The sequence below is a fragment of the Mesoplodon densirostris genome, chromosome 3 (genome assembly GCF_025265405.1).
Source record: "Mesoplodon densirostris isolate mMesDen1 chromosome 3, mMesDen1 primary haplotype, whole genome shotgun sequence".
NCBI lineage: Eukaryota > Metazoa > Chordata > Mammalia > Artiodactyla > Ziphiidae > Mesoplodon > Mesoplodon densirostris.
The window spans coordinates 141053030-141073802 of record NC_082663.1 but is presented as its reverse complement, the minus strand read 5'-3'; the positions used below and the strand labels follow the sequence as shown (position 1 = coordinate 141073802).

General features: G+C 50.8%; 1 protein-coding gene across 1 annotated transcript; it reads right to left on the bottom strand.

Annotated features, from left to right (window-relative positions):
- Positions 1–6494: 6494 nt before the first annotated feature.
- SLC5A5 (solute carrier family 5 member 5) lies at positions 6495–18233 on the bottom strand. Its single transcript, XM_060092162.1, has 15 exons — positions 17877–18233; positions 16932–16997; positions 16502–16553; positions 16252–16319; positions 15188–15342; positions 14614–14754; positions 14404–14533; positions 13242–13330; positions 12423–12535; positions 12278–12348; positions 11714–11800; positions 11455–11648; positions 8953–9077; positions 8085–8200; positions 6495–6659 (listed from the first exon to the last, which is right to left on the bottom strand). The coding sequence occupies exons 1-15, from the start codon at positions 18231–18233 to the stop codon at positions 6495–6497; spliced, it is 1929 nt and encodes a 642-aa protein (XP_059948145.1).
- Positions 18234–20773: the final 2540 nt, after the last annotated feature.

The window sequence follows — 20773 nt, the reverse complement described above, 5'->3', positions numbered from 1 at the left end:
TCAGAATTATTTGTTCTAGTTCTATGAAAAATGCTATTGGTATTTTGATAGGGATTGTATTGAATCTGTAGATAGCCTTGGGGAGTATGGTCATTTTAACAATATAATTTCTTCCAATCCATGAACACAGTGTATCTTTCCATCTGTTTTTGTCATCTTCAATGTCTTTCATCAGTGTCATAGTTTTTTGAGTACAGGTCTTTTATAGCCTTAGTTAGATTTATTCCTAGTTATTTTATTCTTTTTGATGTGATGGTAAATAGGATTGTTTTCTTAATTTCTCTTTTGGATAGTTTGTTATTAGTATATAGAAATGCAACAGATTTCTGTATATTAATTTTGTATCCTGCAACTTTACCTAATTCATTGATTAACTCCAGCAATTTTTTGGTTTGCATCTTTAGGATTTTCTATGTAGAGTATTACATCATCTGCAAACAGTGACAGTTTTTGCTTCTTCCTTTCCAACTTGGATTTCTTTTTCTTGTGTGATTGCTGTGGCTAGGACTTCCAATACTGTGTAGAATAAAAGTAGAAAGAATGGTCATCCTTGTCTTGTTCTTGATCTTAGAGGAAATGCTTTCAGCTTTTTACCATTGAGTATGTTGTTAGCTGTGGGCTTATCATATATGGCTTTTATTATATTGAGGTATATTCTCTCTATACTCACTTCATGGAGAATATTTATTATAAATGGATGTTGAATTTTGTCAAAAGCTTTTTCTTCATCTATTGAGATGATCATATGATTTTTATTCTTCAGTTTGTTAATATGGTGTATTACATTGATTGATTTGTGGATATTGAACCAAACTTGCATCCCTGGGATAAATCCCACTTGATCATTGTGTATGATCCTTTCAACATATCATTGAATCTGGTTTACTTTTTTTTTTTTTTTGAAGATGTTGGGGGTAGGAGTTTATTAATTAATTTATTTATTTTTGCTGTGTTGGATCTTCATTTCTGTGCGAGGGCTTTCTCTAGTTGTGGCAAGCGGGGGCCACTCTTCATCGCAGTGCGTAGGCCTCTCACTATCGTGGCCTCTCTTGTTGAGGAGCACAGGCTCCAGACACACAGGCTCAGTAGCTGTGGCTCACAGGCCTAGTTGCTCTGCGACGTGGGATCCTCCCAGACCAGGGCTCAATCGTGTGTCCCCTGCATTAGCAGGCAGATTCTCAACCACTGCGCCACCAGGGAAGCCCTGGTTTACTATTTTTTTGTTGAGGATTTTTGCATCTATGTTCATCAATAATTTGCCTGTAATGGCCTGTAATTTTCTTTTTTGTGTGATATCTTAATCTGGTTTGGGTATTAGGATGATGCCAACCTCATAGAATGAGTTCGGAAGCATTCCTTCCTCTGCAATTTTTTGGAATATTTTGAGAAGGATAGGTGTTAACTCTTCTTTAAATATTTGGTAGAATTCACCTGTGAAGGCATCTGGTCCTACACTTTTGTTTGTTGGAGTTTTTTTTATTATTATTATTATTATTACTGATTCAGTTTCATTACTGGTAATTGATCTGTTGATGTTTTCTGTTTCTTCCTTGTTCAGTCTTGGGAGAGTTTACATTTCTAGGAGTTTACCCATGTCTTCTAGGTTGTCCATTTTATTGAGGTATAATTGTTTGTAGTAATCTTATGATCCTTTGTATTTCTGTGGTGTCAGTTATAACTTCTTTTTCATCTCTTCTTCATGAGTCCGGCTAAAGTTTTATTGATTTTACTTATATTTTCAAAATCAAGCTCTTAATTTCATTTCTCTTTTCTATTGCTTTTTTGGTCTCTATTTCATTTATTTCTGCTCTGATCTTTACAATTTCTTTCCTTCTTCTACCTTTGGGTTTTGTTTGTTCTTCTTTTTCTAGTTCCTTTACGTGTAAAGTTAGATTGTTTATTTGACTTTTTCTTGTTTCCTGAGATAAGCTTTTATCTCTATAAACTCCCCTCTTAGAACTGCTTTTCCTGCATCCTGTAGCTTTGGATCATTGTGTTTTCATTTTTATTTGTCAGATATTTTAAAATTTCTTCTTTGATTTCCTCAGTGACCCATTGGTTGTTTAGTAACATGTTGTTTAGCCTCCATGTGTTTGTGTTTTTTTGCAGTTTTTTTTTTCTTGTAGCTGCTTTCTAGTCTCACAGTGCTGTGGTCAGAAACGATGCTTGACATGATTTCAGTTTTCTTAAATTTACTGGGACTTGTTTTGTGGCCTAAAATGTAATCTATCCTGGAGAATTTTCCATGCACACTTGGAAAAAAATGTGTATTCTGCTGCTTTTGGATGGAATGTTCCATATATATATATATATATATATATATATATATATATATATATATGGAGTCCTAGTGTGTGACACATTTGATCTAGGGTGTCATTTAAGGCCAGTGTTTCCTTATTAATTTTCTATCTGGATAACTTGTCCAGTGATGTAAGTGGGGTGTTAAAATCCCCTACTATTATTGTGTTACTGCCAATTTCTCTCTTTATGACTGTTAATATTTGGTGGGAATGTAAAACAGTATTTTAAAAATTAAATAGTATTTAAAACAGGAATGTAAAACAATATTTAAAAAATTAAACCGAATTACCATATGATCCAGTTTTCCACTTCTGGGTATAATCCCAAAAGAATTGAAAGCAAATGTAGAACAGATATTTTGACATCAATAGTCACAGCAGTATCATTCACAATAGCCAAAAGGTGGAAACTATCCAAAAGTCTATTGATGGATGAATGGATAAACAAAATGTGGTATATACATACAGTGGAATATTAGTTAGCCTCTAAATGGAAGGAAATTCTGACAGCTGCTTCAGCATGAATGAACTTTGAAGACATTATGCTAAATGAAATAAGCCAGACACAAAAAGACAAATAATGTATGATTCACTTATATGGGCTCCATAGAACAGTCAAATTCATAGACAAAGAAAATAGAATGGTGAGGAAATTCCCTGGCAGTCCAGTGCTTAGCACTCCAAGCTTCCACTGCAGGGGGCCCGGGATTGATCCCTGGTTGGGGAACTAAGATCCTGCAAGCTTCATGGCACAGCCAAAAAATAAAATAGAATGATGGCTACCAGGGGCTGGTGGGAGAGGAGAATTGGGAATTAGTAATTATGGGTATAGAATTTCAGTCTCAGATGAGTAAAAAGTTCTGGAGATGGATGGTGGTCATTGTACAACAATGTGAATGTACTTAATGCCACTGAACTATACACTTTAAAATGGTTAAAATCATGACTTTTATTTTATGTAATTTTTGCCACAAAGAGGAAAAGAAAAAATTATAATTTTTTGGAAATCAAAACTACAATTCTGATCTTTTAAAGGCAGTATTAAGCAACTAAAGAGGCAAGACACAATTTGGGAGAAAATATTGGCAATGCTCATAACCAATGAAGAACTTGTATCCAGAATACGAAAATAGTTCTTGCAACAATAAGAAAATAAAGAACCCAATTAAGAATTGGGCAAAAGGTTTGAATGACACTTGGTCAAAACTATATGGATAGATAACAAACATGTGAAAAGATGTTCAAAATCTTCAGTCATCAGAGAAATATAAATCAATACCACATTGAGATACTACCCCACACACACGAGAATGGCCAAAATTAAAAGGATGGACCATGTAAGTTCTGTCAAGGATGTTGAGCAGTTGGAACTCATATATTGTTTGTGACAGTGTAAAATGAGTCAACCACTTTGGAAAACAGTTTGACAATTTCTAAAATAAACATACACCTACTGTTGGATCCAGCCATTTCATTCCTAAGAATTGACCCAAGAGAAATGAAAGTTCACACAAAAACATGTACACTAATGTTTTTAGCAACTTTATTTGTAATAGCCCAAAGCTGGAAATAACATGAATGTTAGTGAATGGAGGAACAGACGGTGGACCATCCATATAGTGGAGTACTACTCAGCAATAGTAAGTGATGAACTACCGATTCACACGACAACATGGCTGGATCTTTAAAACAGCAGCCAGACCAGCTTGTTCTGCCTGCCCTGGGAAGCCTCAGCCCTGCTCCCTGCCCCATCCCAAACTGTGCTTTGAGGAAGGACCATCAACCAGCCGAAAGTCTGGTTCCCACTTTACTCAGTCATTGATTTAAAATTTGTGATGGTTATTTTTAGGGCTTCCCTGGTGGCGCAGCGGTTGAGAGTCCGCCTGCTGATGCAGGGGACACGGGTTTGTGCCCAGTCCGGGAAGATCCCACATGCCGCGGAGCGGCTGGGCTCATGAGCCATGGCCGCTGAGCCTGCGCATCAGGAGCCTGTACAACGGGAGAGGCCACAACGGTGAGAGGCCCGCGTACAGCAAAAAAAAAAAAAAAAAAAAAAAAAATTTGTGATGGTCATTTTTAAGTCCAAATCTAAAGGTCTCCATAAAACAGCCTTCACAGAGGGCCAGGTCTCTGAGTGGTTAAGAGAGGCCAGATCAGGAGGGGTATATTCATTTCCTGAGGCTGCCACAGCTTAACACAATAGAAATTAATTTTCTCGCAGTACTGGAGGCACGAAGTTCGAAATCAAGATGTTGGCAGGGCCGTGTTTCCTCTGAAGGCCCTAGGATAGAATCCCTCCCCTGCCTCACTTCCAGCTTCTGGTGACTCCAGCAATCCTTGGCATCACTTGGCTTGTAGGTACATTACTCATCTCTGCCTCTCTGTCCACATCTGTGTCTTTTCTCCTCTTCTAATAAGGACACAGTCATTAGATTCAGGGCCCATTCTAATCAGTATGACCTAATTTTTAGTTTTAATTAATTTGTTTATTTTTGGCTGCATTGGGTCTTCGTTGCTGCACACAGGCTTTCTCTAGTTGTGGCGAGCGGGGGCTACTCTTCGTTGTGGTGCGCGGGCTTCTCATTGTGGTGGCTTCTCTTTGTTGCGGAGCACAGGCTCTAGGCGTGCAGGCTTCAGTAGTTGTGGCACGTGGCCTCAGTAGTTGCAGCTCGCGGGTACTAGAGCGCAGGTTCAGTAGTAGTGGCGCACAGGCTTGTAGTAGTGCTTCGCGGCATGTGGGATCTTCCTGGACCAGGGCTTGAACCCGTGTCCCCTGCACTGGCAGGCGGATTCTCAACCACTGCGCCACCAGGGACGTCCCAGTATGACCTAATCTTAACTTGACCAAGTACACCTGCCAAGACCCTATTTTCAAAGAAGCTTACATTCTGAGTTTCCAGGTAGACATGAATTTTGGGGCTACCCTATTGAACCTAGTATAAGGGCCCCAACTGCCAGGTGAGCAGGGGACGCTTCCCTGGAGGCCATGGGAGCCATGACAATTGTGGGCAGAGGTGGGTACAACCAGCTCTCAGGGTCACAGAAACCCCAGGGGCTGGTGCAGGGACAGTGTACAAAGGGCAGTGAGGAGGGGATGCTTTGGGAGGGAGTCAGGAGGGGAGAGAAGCTGTGTATCTGGAAAGGCAGTGTAATGCACCCTAGCATGGGAGTGATCACCTTGCTCTGATGCTTTAAATACTCAGGTTTATTCATCATAGGCTCAGGGATAGTGATAAAGAGATTTGCACTCAGATCTGACTGAGGAGATCTAGGGTGACAGCCAGAATGATTTTTCAGAGAAGACAGAACATCAAGAGTCCATTTACTTGATGTGCATGGATGAAGTCTCCAACCAAGGGTCAGACGCGTCTCTGGTATGTGAGCTCGCCTGTATACCAGCAACACATCATCAACGGAGCCCCAGCATCATGCAGCACCCAGGTCTGTCCCTGCCCTGACCCGACTCACTGGGTGACCTCAGGCAACCTCGCTGAGCCTCAGTTTCTTCCTCTGTAAAGTGGGCTCATGGTCTTTAATGGATGAGATGGGTAAAGTGTCCAGGCACAGAAGGAAGGCTGAAAACATTATTCCTCCTTTCTCCTCCCCTCCTCCTCACAAGATCAGAGGCCATGTGATGTCTGTCCCTTCAAAGGGAGGAAAATAGGGAAGGGATGAAGGAGGGAGAGCTGGTGTCCAACTCTCGATGAGTCTCTGGTTTGCTCTGTGACCTTGGCCAAGTCAATGCCCCTTTCCAGGCCTTGGTTTCCCTACCTGTGAAGTGGGCACAAGGGGCTGGGTCTGAGGACCTCCAAAATCATTGCTAAGGTTCAGATACTTCCCAGGGAAGAACTGGGGTCTTTCTCAGACCCCAGTGTTGGGCCTGGGGATTTCCCATGTTGTCCAGAGGGGACTCCAACACCTTTCTCTTGTAGGTAGAGAAATATCTGGCCTTGTTTTGGGGGAGTGGGCAGGGGTGCAGCATCTAAGACTTGGGTCCAGCTGGAATGAGGAGGCAGGATAAAATGACGTTCTGGAGGTGGGGCTTCACCTCTTCCCATAGGGCAGGGACATGCAGTCCCAAGTTTATTTGCATATGATGTGGCCTAGCCAATAGGAGCCCAAGACCATCGGCTCATGGCCTGGGACTGGCTCCCCTGGGGTTCCATCCCAGGCGGTCAGTCCCTGACTATCTCAGAGGTCTGTCTCTTGCAGGTCAAGACCTTTGTCATGTTCACTGTCTGGGATCCTGGAGCCAGCTCCATTCATCTCCTTCTGATCCAGGAAGGGCAGATGGTCCTCGTCAGTGGGCAGGAAGTCAGGAGGCCTCTTGGCTCCTGGGGGCAATTCTTCAGCACCCTGGGGGGAGGAGAGAAGAAAGACCCTGTCATAAAGACCACTTCTGCTGTGTCAGCTCAGATATCCTCCAGTTGGGGACAGAGGGTCTGGGAGGACAGAACCTGGGCAGAGTTGCACAATATTCCCTTGTCCAGTGCATAGGTCAGTCCTGTCCCTTCTGCCCCCAAAACCTCCATCCACTTCTCTCCCCCATGCCCATGTCACCTACAGTCCAGGCCATCAGAGCTTCCATGGATGCCTGCCCACCTCCTCTCTCTGACTCTGCCTATTGTTCTTCAAGGAAATAAATATTTTCCCACAGCAGCTGGAGGGAGCTTTAAACACTTAAGCCAAATCCCCTCCCTCCCCAGCCCTCACCGTTGAGTCTGCTCTGGCCTCAGACCCTTTGCACCTGCTGTGCCCGCCACCAAGAATGTCCTTCCCACAGGGCTTCCCTGGTGGCGCAGTGGTTGAGAATCTGCCTGCCAATGCAGGGGACACGGGTTCGAGCCCTGGTGTGGGAAGATCCCACATGCTGCGGAGCAACTAGGCCCGTGAGCCACAACTACTGAGCCTGTGCATCTGGAGCTTGTGCTCCGCAACGAGAGGCCGCGACAGTGAGAGGCCCGTGCACCATGATGAAGAGTGGCCCCCGCTCACCACAACTAGAGAAAGCCCGTGCGCAGAAACGAAGACCCAACACAGCCAAAAATTTAAAAAAAGAATAAAAAAAAAAGAATGTCCTTCCCTCCGATTTCCCTATGGCTGTCTCCTTCTCATTCTGGACTCTATTAATGTCACCTCTTCCAAGAGGCCATCCCCATCATAGTATTCTGCTTTATTTTCTTCTTAATATTCACCACCTGCTTAGATCCTATTCCTTTCTTGGTTTAGCTTTCTTCTGTTCCTGTACCCAGGACAGGTCTGGGTACACAGCAAGTGCTTAATAAATAAGAGAATGAAACAGGGAATCCAAAGCAAGAGTAGGCCTGGATCAGACCCCCCAGGGACAATGTTTCTTAAACTCGGGACATTCCAATAGCAGCCACACAGCTTTGGCCAAGGTTGGTCTACTCCCTCTGGTGTTTCTTATGTAAGATTTTTCCTAAGTTGACTCACTTTTGAATTAAGCAATTTTATTTTCAGGAGACACTTTATATCAACACCAAAAGACAAACCAGTTTCACTTGCCATAGATTGGAAATAATTGTAAAAACAGATACGATGAAAATGAATTCTGCTCAGTGCTTGTTAAAGGGGGTAATAGAAAGTGTTGAAGACACATTAGCTCCCAACTGAGTCTTTCCACTGGAGGTAAGGAGAAGTTGAGAAAGACAAAGATGCTGACTCACCCTGTCACTTCCTTGAGTTATGGCCACACACAGAGCACCCGAAGCCACTTCACTGTCCCTGCCCCAACTCCGGGAGCACAGCCCTGAGACTGACCTTCATCAAGCTGTCATCCAGGGTGGCCACTTCTTCCTTAGGGGCCACAGATGCCGTCTGCCGTGTGAGGTCCCACCACAGCAGACCAGGACCCAGGGCACTGCGCTTGGTGGGGCCTGAGGGGGCAGAGAGAAAATGGAATTATTTAGCGAGGGGTGGGTGGCGGGGACTGGAGACCAGGCCCTGGGGATGGGAAGGGAGAGCTCTGATGGTTTCCAATCCGAGATCCGATAGTGACCCACTGGGGACACTGGCAAGTCTCTGCCCCTCTCTGGGTTTCAGTTGTCTCATCTATACAGTGAAGAGTTGTAATAGAACAACAGTGGACGGCCAGGAGGGTCCGGCACTTGGTTCCATTCACTCCTATGTCCCTATTGTCTAGAATATTGCCCAACAGAGAAAGACTCAGTAAAGGCCTGGTGAATGCAAAGTCTGAGACTCAGAAAGCGAGAACAGGTACTATTATCTCTAGTGATTTCTTTTGATCTCTTTCCACTTCTCCATGGGATTCAGAATTCCTGGAGGAGCGCAGAGTTGCTAAGGCCTCGATGACAAGATATATCAGCAACAGGGACAGCGTCTCGTGGCCCTACCCAACTTCCTCTAGCAAAGACGTAATTTTTGGGGGCGCAGAGGGAATAGAGAGGTGGATAGGGGATGCCTCTGTTTCTGCCTTTGCAAAATAGGACAAGTCCCACGAGGTGGAGGATTGCTCTGAAGGCGATGCAGCACAAAGGGTGTAGATGCGGCTAGCACACAGTGGCCATTTGGCTGGCAGAAGGATCCTTCCTTCCCTCCCTGTCTGGTGGGTCCTAGAGGCAGAGGGATGGACAGGATGACCTCTAAGGATGCCACACGCCCTCCTTACCCGTCAGGCAGCTGACAAGAGCTCCACATAGCACGGTGCTCAGTGTGCCCAGGGCACCATAATAGAGATAGGAAATGGCGTAGAAGCTGTCAGCTAAGGTGCGTTGATCAGGGTCCATTTCGAGGCTGGGGGAGGGAGAGTTGAGCATGAGTCAAAAATCCACTCCCAGTCCATTTGCTTCTTCCTGTCTCCACTCCCACGACCCAGCCCAGTCCTCCATTATTGCTCATCTGGACGTGTGCCTGTTCTCCTTCCCTGCTGCTATCCCACCAACACCCTCAGGCATTCTGTACACACAAGCAGAGGGAGCATTACTAAAATGTAACTCAGGGCTTCCCTGGTGGTGCAGTGGTTGAGAATCTGCCTGCCAATGCAGGGGACACGGGTTCGAGCCCTGGTCTGGGAGGATCCCACATGCTGCGGAGCAACTAGGCCCGTGAGCCACAACTACTGAGCCTGCGCATCTGGAGCTTGTGCTCCGCAACGAGAGGCCGCGACAGTGAGAGGCCCGCGCACCGCGATGAAGAGTGGCCCCCGCTCGCCACAAATAGAGAAAGCCCGTGCACAGAAACGAAGACCCAACACAGCCAAAAAAAAAGAAATGTAACTCAGATCACCTCCTGCTACTGCTCATCACCCTCCATGGATCCCTATTGCCCTCAGAATCAAACCAAATTAAGCTCTAAGAAGAAAACAGCTGTGAATCTTTATGACTTTGGATTTGGCAATAGTTTCTTAGATATGACACCAAAAGCACAAGCAACCAAAGAAAACATAGAGGGCATTCCCTGGTGGTCCAGTGGTTAGGACTCCTTGCTTTCACTGCTGAGGGGGTGGGTTCAATCCCTGGTCAGGGAACTAAGATCCTAAAAACCACGTAACACAGCCAAACAAAACAAAACAAAAAAAAAACATAGATAAACAGGACTTCATCAAAATGGAAAACTTTTGTATATCAAAGGATACTGTCAATAGAATGAAAGACAACACACAGAATGAGAGAAAATATTTGCAAATCGTACATCTGATAAGAATCTAACATCCAGAATTATAAAGATATAAAGAATATATAAATTACAACTCAACAATGAAAAGACAAATGGCCCAGTTTAAAAATGAGCAAGGGATCTGAGTAGACATTTCTCCAAAGAAGATATAAATATGGCCAGTAAGCACATGAAAAGATGGTCAATATCATTAGTCATTAGGGAAACACAAATCAAAACCACAATGAGATATCACTTCATACCCAGTAGGATGGCTAGAATTTTTAAAAGGGGAAAATAACAAGTATTGGAGAGGATGTGGATAAATTGGAACACTCATATATTGCTGGAGGGAATGTAAAATGATGTCGTCACTGTGGAAAACAGTCTGGTTGGCTCCTCAAAAACTTAAACATAGAATTACCATATGATCCAGCAATTCCACTCCTAGGTATATATCCAGAGAAATGAAAACATATATCTACACCAATACTTGTACACAAATGTTCATAGCAGCACTGTTCACAATCACTAAATGTCCATCAACTGATGAAGGATAAATAAAATTGATCCATCCATACAGTGAAATATTACTCAGCCATAAAAGGAATGAAGCACTGCTACTACAATGTGGATGAACCTTAAAAACACCATGCTGAGTGAAGGAAGCCAGAGAAAACAGGCCGTATATTGTACAATTTCATTCATATGAAATGTCCAGAATAGGCACATCCACAGTGACAGAAACTGGATTAGTGGTTGCTAGGGGCTAGAGGGAGGTGGAAATGGGGAGTGACTGCTAAAGCGTACAGAGTTTTATTTTTTGGTCTTTTTTGTTTTGTTTGTTTTTGTTTTTGAGGTAATGAAAATATTGTTCAGTTAGTGGTGATGATTGTATAACCTGGGGGATATACTAAAAGCCACTTTTAAATGGCTAATTTTATGGTCTGTAAATGATATCTCAATTTAGAAAGAAAAGAATCAGATTCCTCTGGCTGGATCTCATCTCCTATCCTTACTCCTCGCATGAAATCCACCCCAACCTCACCATAGTTGGAATGAACTAAACTGAACACTGCGGGACTTCCCCGGTGGCGCAGTGGTTAAGAATCCGCCTGCCAATGCAGGGGACATGGGCTCGATCCCTGGTCCGGGAAGATCCCCCGTTCCCCGGAACAACTAAGCCCGCAAGCCACAACTGCTGAAGCTCGTGCTCTGCAACAAGAGAAGTCACCGCGATGAGAAGGCCGCGCACCGCAACGAAGAGTAGCCCCCGCTCGCCGCAACTAGAGAAAGCCCGTGTGCGGCAACGAAGACCCAACGCAGCAAAAAATAAATAAATAGACAAACAAACAAACAAACAAACTGAACCCTGGTCTCAGAGCCTCTGCACTTTCCTTCCCCTCTGCTGGGAATGCCCTTCCCTCACTTCTTCCTGCTCCCCACTCCTCCTCTCAATCGGGCCAGGATCCCTCCCTGGCCACGCCTCCCGCTCAGACCAGACCCGCTCGCTCACCTGGAGGCCCTGCTGGAGGCGTTGGTGGGGAGAAGCTGGTCTAGGAGGCCAGAGGCGTTGGCCGAGGGCACAGCACAGCCGGCGGCCGATGAAGGCAGGACCCCCATGGACTGTGCGCTAGGCGGGTAAAGAGTGGCACCCACGGCCACCCACAGCGACAGCGCCAAGCCCACCGCCAGCCCGGACAGGACGCCCTGATGGGGGACCCAGTGTCAGTGGAGGGTACTCCCAGCCCCTCACCTCGCTCACCCCCACTCACCAGCGTATTGCAGGCGGGGATGAACATTCCCAGGATGAAGGCTCCTAGGAGGGGGCCGCTGATGACTCCCATGATGGTGAAGGAGCCCTGGGAGAGTGGGTGGGGTTGAGACTGAGAGCAGAGCTCTCCCACCCTTCCTGTCCTCAGTTTACCCGCTGGGAAAGGAAGACCTGGGAAATTCTACTGTGGACCTTGAGACTCCTCTGTGCGCTAAAGGGGAGGCGACTCCCCAAAGGGGAGGGGACTCCTTATGCCTGCCTCTCTCCCAAAGATGCTGATTCTGTCTCTTGACAAACTTTGTTCCACCTCCAGGCCAGAAGGAGGCCCTTCTTGCCCCCAGGCCACCACTCCCCCTCCTAGCTCCCCCCCTGACCCCCACCCCACCCCACCCCCCCACCCCACCCCCCGCTTCTGGCCAGGTGGCTGCAGGAAGTATCCTGCCTGTGGCATCAGTCAGAACTCAGTTCTGCCGCTGACATGTATAACCTTCTTGGAGCCTCATTTCAACGTGGATGTTGCCTCACCTCTTGGGGAGATTAGGGCAGGGTGGGGAGCGGGGCTCACCTCGAGAACGCCGCCCCCCAGCAGGGAGGACAGAGCTGCCACAGTGAGACAGGCCGAGCCGTAGATGAGCGCTGTAGTGGATGGGGATGGCACTGTCAGCGGGGAGAGGCTGCCCTGGCCCCCCACCCGGGTCCCCCCAACTCACACAGCCCCTTGGAGATAATGACAAGTCTCCGGGGGGTCAGACTCGGCAGCCGAGGTTTGATGAGGTCCTCCACAGTGACAGCAGCCATGGCATTGATGCTGGTGGATGCAGTGCTGGCGGGTAGGGAGGGGGGAGGGGTGTCCTCAGGCCACATGAAGGGATTGACCACACACCCCCTGGGGCCTACCTGCTAGGGGAGGCCTCCAGCTGCCCATACTATCTGACCTGCCAGGACCCCCAGTCAGCCCGAGGGCAGAGGCAGGGGCGACAGAATTCCTTAGGAGTGGAGATGTCCACATCTCCACACTCCCCCATAGACCTGAGACACCCTCGCAGGAGCAAGGACACCCATGACCAAGGACACAAATGACACAAATTCTCACTACAGAGCAATAATGGGGTGCAGAGAACAGTCACGTGGAACTCTGGTCACAGCAGGAGCAGGCCAGAAGCTGTAGACGATTTGAAACCACCAGAGTGTGAGGCCCCTGAGGGCAAGAGTGGGGGACCACTTGGCCATGGCTGTGCCCCAGTATTTAGAACAGCAGTCCCTGCCCCATAGGTGCTTAACAAACATTTCTTTGGGGAATGGAGGACAGAAAGAAGGGAAAGGAGTCTCGTGTGGCCCTGCCGGGCAATAAGAAGGTAAAGACTCTGGAGCTGGGGTCCTTATGCCCTTTGCCAGAGCCCACCTGATGGGGACTGAGCAGTAAATGATGGACATGCCCAGCACATTCCATCTCACAGGGGAGTGGCTGGTACAGACAAGGAGGACCCACGGGCTCAGATGCGGCCAAGTGAGCAAGCTGCGCCACTCACCTGAGGGTGCCACTGTAGGCACAGGCCAGAAAAAGCCCAGGGACTCCAGGCAGGTCCACGAAGATGTCCAGCACCATCAAGGGCATGTACTGGGGGGAGTCAGGGGTCAACCTCTAGGACAGCAGCACCCCAAGGGCAGGGGCTTCTGTCTGTCCTTACACTGCACATCCCCAGCACCCTGTACAGACCAGGCTCACAGTGGGCACTTAGCGTGTGTGTGTTTGTTGATTGACTTTGTGATACCATGCAAAGAGCCCTGGGGGGCTTCCCTGGTGGCGCAGTGGTTGAGAGTCCGCCTGCCGATGCGGGGGACACGGGTTCGTGCCCCGGTCCGGGAAGATCCCACATGCCGTGGAGCGGCTGGGCCCGTGAGCCATGGCCACTGAGCCTGTGCGTCCGGAGCCTGTGCTCCGCAACGGGAGAGGCCACAGCAGTGAGAGGCCCGCGTACCGCAAAAAAAAAAAAAACTACCCAAAGAGCCCTGGGACCTGAGTGAAGCAAGGTCCTGTGTCATCCCCACTTTACTGATGGAGCCAGTGAGACCAAAGAGGTATACACCTTGCTTGAGGTTACACAGTCAGACAGTCCAGGATCTGACCCCAGAGGAGGATCTGATGGGATGGTCTTGCAGCCTCTGCTAGCTCTGAACCTCAGGGTCAGAGAAGCCGCCAGGGTGTGCAGGTCTAGGTCTTGGCCCTGGTGCTGCCCCTGACCTGCCTGTGGACCGCAGGCAATTGCTCTACCCACGACCTCCCGCCTCAGTTTCCTCATCTGTAAGTCAAGGGCCATGGCAACCTTGGCCTCATCACATGTTGAAAAATTTGATGGGAAATTAACTGCTTGTGAAGGGAACAGCATGAGGCACAGAGTAGACACTTGGGACATGAGAGAGGGTCATTATGGTTAATGTCATCCTTTCATGATGGACCATGGTCCCACCTCCTCCTTGATAGCCTTCAGGGAGTCTGAAATGCCCCTCCCCTACTCCCTCCCATGGCTTCCCATCACCTCCCAGATCCTCCTGTGAGCTGAGCTCTTTCCTGCCTCTGGACCTTTGCACAGGCTGTCTCTATTTTTCCACTCTCACCCGCAGAGACTCATCCAGAGGTTCACAGTGGGGGTGGGTAGATAGAAGTGGCCTAGGAGCCTGGACCAGACTCACCTGGTCTGGGGCAGAGATACGCCCTGCCAGGAGAGGGTCACAGTCAAGGTAGAATGTGAACATGATGATACCACAGGCAGCAGCACTGGACACGATCAGGAACAGGCCCAGTTGGTTGATGAGCACGGCCCTGGGGGGAGAGGTGGTCTCAGAAGGGGAGGGGAGCAGCACATCCCCAAAGTATCCACTTTGCCCCTCCCAAATACTCACAGCTTGGCCTGTTTCTCCGTGCGACAGGCCATGTAGCGCTGCACCTGTGCTTGGTTCACACCATACATTGAAAGCCATACCAATGTGCCACCGACAACAAAAGTCCAGAATGTGTAGCGGCTCCTTGGGTCCAGGTCAAAGCTGGATGAGGGCAGGGCAAGTCAGCCATGTGGGGATGCCACACTGACTTCACCCTCCCAAAGTGCCCCAGATAGCCATTCTGCACCTTATGGGCCTTAAAGGGATATTTGGGGTAGGTTCTGAAGTGTGAATAGGAGTTTCAATCATTCATGTATGCATTCAGAAAACATTTTTTCTATGTTCAGCTGGGAGCTCAGAGAGCCTGCAGTCCCCAGTCTGGGCTAGGGGGTGGGGTGGTGCAGAAGTCTGGGCCCGATGGAGGGATGGGGGCTATGGGAGTACAGAGAGGGGGAGCCAGGGTTCTGTCCGTGGGGAGTCTCAGGAGGGGAGCAAGGAGGGCTTCCTGGAGCAGGAGGCATTGGCTGGCTTCTCCCAGGGCAGACAGATGTCAGCTCCATCGTTTGGCAGTATCCCCCTTTATGTTTTCACTTACTCCATCAGGTTGATCCTGGAGTGATTCTTGGCAAGCTCAAGTACTTGCCCAGGTCCACCCACGAGCATAGTTCCGCGAGCCAGGACAACCCAGAAACCACTCAGCATCACTAAGACCTGAAACACGTCGGTCCAGATCACAGCCTTCATGCCGCCCTGCAAGATGTGACAGAGAGGGAGACAGGGTGTCAGACGGGAATCTGTCTGGGGCCTACAGGACAAGGCAGAGGTAGGAGGGAGGAGTCAGGTGGCGGACCTGGCTGGGGTCAACCTAGCCTGGCCTCCAGCAGTGGCTGGGACCAATACCCCCTCTCTGCCTCGGTTTCCTTATCTGTAAAATGGGGGTAATAACAGTACCTTCCTCAGGGTATCATTGTGAGGACTAAATTAGTTACTACAAGAAAAACATTTGGAAGAGCATCTGGCACTTAAAAGTGTTCAGTGAGTGATGGCTGCCACCATTATTACTACTACTGTTATTATTAGCTGTTGTTTTTACCCATCCAGCCTTCATGTCTTTGGCATGTTCTTCATGTTTTTGTCTTGGCAGCCCCTGGATTTTCCTTTGGAGAAGCCCCTTCCCCCGACCCAGGTCATTTGGGGGAAGCTAACCCTGCTCCCAGCTCCAGGAATAGCCAATCAGAACATCCTAGCTACTCAAACATCTGTGAATGGCTCATCCTTCACAGAATACCAGAGCCAGCCAAACAGAGCCCTTTGGGGACCTCAGCCAGCTCATCCTGAAATTGGAACTCACTTGCTGCTGGAAGGAAGCCAAAAGGGGTGGAAGCCTGGAGCTAATGAGGTCCCTAGAGATGGGAGAGGGACCCAGAGGACTCTGTTGTAGCCCCTGGATCCAGCCATGCCTAAAGCTAGATTTTCCTTGGACTTTCAGCAATAAACCTTTCAAATCACCTTTCATAATAAAGATGAGGAAGTAGGCCCAGTTGGGACACAGGCTTCCTCCGGAGGAAGGGAAGGTAGGGAGTGGATGGGCCTGCCCACAGTCTCTCCCACTCAGTGGACATGGAGCCCCACGTCGGGTGGGGGTAGGGGAACATTCACCACAGTAGTGTAGAAGGTGCAGATGACTCCGGTAGACAGGAGCGATGCCCAGATGTCCAGCCCTGTCACTGCAAGGAGACCCTCGCATTAGGCCACTGTGCAGGGTGTAAACTTGGGCTCCACTGTCTTGGGCCCTCTTTTCTCCAGGAGGATACTTCCCTCCAAAGTCTCTCCTAGGGCTGCCCCTTCCTTCCCCTGGTCCAGTCTCTAGGCTTTTGTCCCCTCCCCGTCACCCTCCCCTGAGTCAAACCTTGGTTCAGGATGAGCGCGGGGGCGTAGATCACGATGCCGGTGTACAGCATCTGCAGGTAGAGGGCAGGGGCAGGTGAGTAGGGGCGGGGGGATTGGGGGACTCCTGGGTGAAGAAGGCATTAGGAGATAGGGGGAGAAGGGTGGTTGGGGTACGTGACTGGGGGCAGATGGACAGGGCCATGTAGGGTCGCGGCGGGCTCAGGTAGCCCGTATGCGAGAGGCCTGTGAGCCAAACTTATATTATAGATGGAGCCTCTTGGGGGCGGGGCCAGAAGGATTGTGGGCGGGGCCTAGGCAAGGCTTTGCGGGGGTCGGGGCGGGACCCACGGGGCGGGGTCGTGAGGGAAGGGAGAGGGCTGTGGGCGGAACCGACCAAGATTTGACCCGAGCTGGACCCTGGGGGCGAGGGCGGGGCCGAGGCCACTCACTGTAGCCACCAGGTACTGCAGGGTCCCGCAGAGCCGCACAGCGCGGCTGAAGCGCAGCTCCAGATACTGCAAGGAGGAGCCGAGGGCTCATGGTCACTTGGACAGGCCCTACCCAGGGGCCCGAGGCGTCTGGGGTCCTTCACTCGCCCTCTTGGCTTCTGCCCGCCCTCGGGAGGGCAACTGCGCTCTCCGCACTCTTGCCCACGGGGGCTACCGCCAGGAGCACACACTCCGACCTATCTGCACACACTTGCGCACACGCGCCATCCCCGCGCCTGTGCATATGGCGTGCGCCTAGGAGGACTGAGCCATAGAGTGTGTACACATCAGCCCCACCTACTCCCATTCATGTCTGATCGTCCCCCGAGGCTGCCGCCTCTCTGAGTCAACTTTGGCAAGATGCAGACAGTGCCTGTAGCTGGCTGCCTACCGTACACTGGTCAAGATTTTAATCACTTTGCCCACTGCCCTGGAGGGAGGTCCTGTAATTAGCCCAGTATGACGTTTGGGAAACCCGATCAGAGAGGCAACCCCATGCCGAAGGTAGGAGGAGGCGGGGATGTCGGATTTCGAATCCGGAGCCCGCCGCCCGGCGAGCACTCGGGTGTACGCAAGCCCAGGCATGTGGGTTGCAAGTGTGTGCCTGTGCGCACGTGAGTACGCCCCTGGCCGAGCCTGGCCACGCCCTGACCGGGTTTCCACCAAAGAGAATCCGGACGCCGGCTCCTCTTCCTCCTTCCTGCCCCTGGCCCCAGTGCCTGGGGCTTCTTCCCAGAACCCTCGCCACCTGTCCGCCCGGGGGCCCCCACATTAAAGCACTAAGGAGCCCGCCTGCGGCCCCCTGCGGCCCCCTGCACAGCAGTTCAAAGCCTCAGGATCTCCCCCGCCGCGACCCTGCGTTCCCAGCCAGGCAGGTCCTGACGCTGCCGGGCCTCTGCCTGGTACCTGGTAGGTGCTGGTGAGGCCCAGGCGGTAGAAGACCGGCAGGAAGAGCAGGGCAGTGAGCAGAGAGTTGAGCAGCTGTCCCAGGCACATCCAGAGGAACTTAAGGCCGTAGCGGTAGGCCTCGGCCGGCACGCCCAGCACCTGTACCGCCGACATGAAGCTGGCGGCCAGCGAGAGGCCAACGGGCAGGGCAGTCAGGCGCCGGCCCCCGGTGAAGAAATCCTCGGCGCTGCGCTGCCCGCCCCGGGCTAGCCCGACCCATAGCCCGATGCCGGTGGACACCAGCAGCATGAGAGCGAAGACCCCGTAGTCCCAGGCTCCGAACGTAGCCCGCGCCCCTGCCTCGACGGCGGCCATGAGGTGTGGGTGAGGGGACCAGGCGTGTCCTCCGCCCTTCCAGCCACCCCGTGTGTCTCGGGTAAGGGAAGTTGGCAGTGGCAGAGGAGGCAGGACTGCGCAGAGGTGGGAGGATGCTCGGCCTCGGCAACTACACGGCAAGCCTGTCCCCTTTGGTCCCCCGCGGGCCGGGACTCCCTGGGCAAGGAATCTGTGGCTCCTTGCTAAGGTCGCCTGTCTCCCTGTCCCTCCTCTTCGTCTTCGTGTCTGTCTCCACCGTCTGTCTGTCCACCTGGCCTCCCACTCGGTCCGATTGCCCGGTGCAACTGTGCGTCCACCACCCAGACGTCTGTCCCTCTCCCTGGGAGCTGTGCTCAGGGCTGACTGCAGGAGGTCTCGGTGGGGCTTAAAGGGGCAGCTCGTGGCGGCGGGCTGTGGATTTATTGGGCTCCCGGGTCGGCCAAACTCCGCCCCCAGACGTGGGGGCGGGCAGGACCCGCACCCTTTCCTCCCTGGATTCCATCGGATAAGCCGGGACAGGACACGTAGGTGGCTGCTGGTGGGGGGGCGGTGGCGGAGCTGGGGAGGCTCCCAAATGCCCCCCACTTGCTTCGTGTGGCACTTTCCGCTGACCATAAGCTGTTAATGCCTCCCTTTGACAGGTGGGGAAACTGAGGTTCTGAGATGGCATGTCACTCACCCAAGGCCACACAGCCTGGAGCAGTGGCTGCACCATTCAAATCCCCACTGTGCTTTTTGTACCTTAAGCTACGGGGAGCTCACTCACCCACAGGAGTGGGGTTTACTTTCAAGGTTGCAGGGTCCCATAAGGAAAGTTTGCTCTGCTTGAACCACCGCCCCCAACTGACACCGTGACCCACTTCCTTTCTCTAGAACCTAGAGGGAGGGCATCACCAAACCCCGCTCTCAGGCTAAGCTGAGTGGGAGGCATTCAAGTCCTGAATGCATACATATTTGAGGAAGTCTTTGCTTCTCTCTGGGCCTCAGTTTCCCCATCTGTAAATGGGGGTAAAATAGCCCTTTCCTCAGAGGAATAAATTGAACCTGCATAACAAAAGCCTGACACAGAGGAGGTACCTCATTCATTCATTTCTTGTCCATTCATTGGTTCCTTCACCAAACATGAACTGAGTGTCTACGCTGTGCCAGACATTAAGTGTATAATGGAGGTCATGGGGGACGGACTGTCTGTGGCCATGAACCTGAATAAATGGAGACAGGACTACCTGGGGAAGTAGTGTCTGGCATGTCCCTATCGCACAAATGAGGAGACCAGAGGTACAGGGGAAGGGGAAGTCCCTTGTCTAGGGTCATGCCATCAAGAAACTCAGACACTGTCATCTGGAGGCTCTGACCTCTGGGTTCAAGTCCTAGCTCGACCTCCAATAGCTGGGTTCCCTCCTCCATAAGCGAGAGGGATCTAAGAATTTGCCCGGTTTCATGCTAGGGCACGGGAACCCTCCCCAGCCTCTGCCGCCCCCTGGTGGCCTCTTCTGGCCTACACACGTCACCCAAGCTGGGTCCAGCGTCCCCCAGGCATCCTCATGTTTCGCCCAGGACCGTCTTCTCACTCTCTCTCTGCGCAAGGGTGCAGAGCCGGCCTGCTCTTCCCTGCATCTGCTGCCTGCTGGTGTGCACCTTTCACCTGTGCCAGGAGGATGGGGAGGACACCGAATTCCTCCTCCTTCTACTCCCCTGCTGCATCCTCCTGGAAAACCTGGTGGGAAAGGGGTAATCCAGGATTCCCACAAGGCCAAGCAAGCGAATGCAAATATACGCAAATTGATGCAAACAGGCAAAACCTGTCCTATCTCCCCTATCTCCCCAGCGAGGTTCTAGGAACAGGACACTGGGGATACAACAGGATCCAGGTGGACCCACCCCGCTCAGGCCTCATGGCTCTGACCAAGCCAGCAGACGAATACCCATTTCAGAAGCTAATAGATGACAAGAGTGAAGCAAGGTCAAAGATGAAGACAGCCTGGGGGGCCACTTAATGTGGGGGTCTCAGGGAGGGGCCCTGCAGGCAGAGAATGAGCCAGGCTTCGAGAGCGCTGGGGGGAAGGCCCTGAGGTGGGAAGGAGCAGGACAGGGAGGGACACAGTGGACCTTGAGCCTTGGCGAGGGGTCTGGGTTTTATTCGGAGGGTGCTGGTCAGTGGGGACGGGCCGTCATTAGAGTCTGGAGCAAATGAGGGACCTAACGAGAGTTCTAGGTTCTGAAAAGCCCACCATGTCCAAGGCGGGGATTGAGGGGTGGGGAGAAATGGGTGGATTCAGGACATGTTCTGGACTTCCTGCACGGGAGGCCCAGAGTTGGAAGCCCTGCAGGGTGCGTGATGGAGAAAGTATGGAGGAGGGCAGGGAGCAGGGAGGGAAAGCAGTCACACCTTCCCTGACTGTGTGATTCGTCATGGAATGGGAGGGCAGGCAGGACCCCAGGACCCCCTGTCGATGGGGGGAGAGGAGCAGGGTGATCCCTGAAGGCCCAGCAGCAGCAGTCTAAGCAAAAGGGGCAGGAATGTCGGGGTGTTGGGTGGG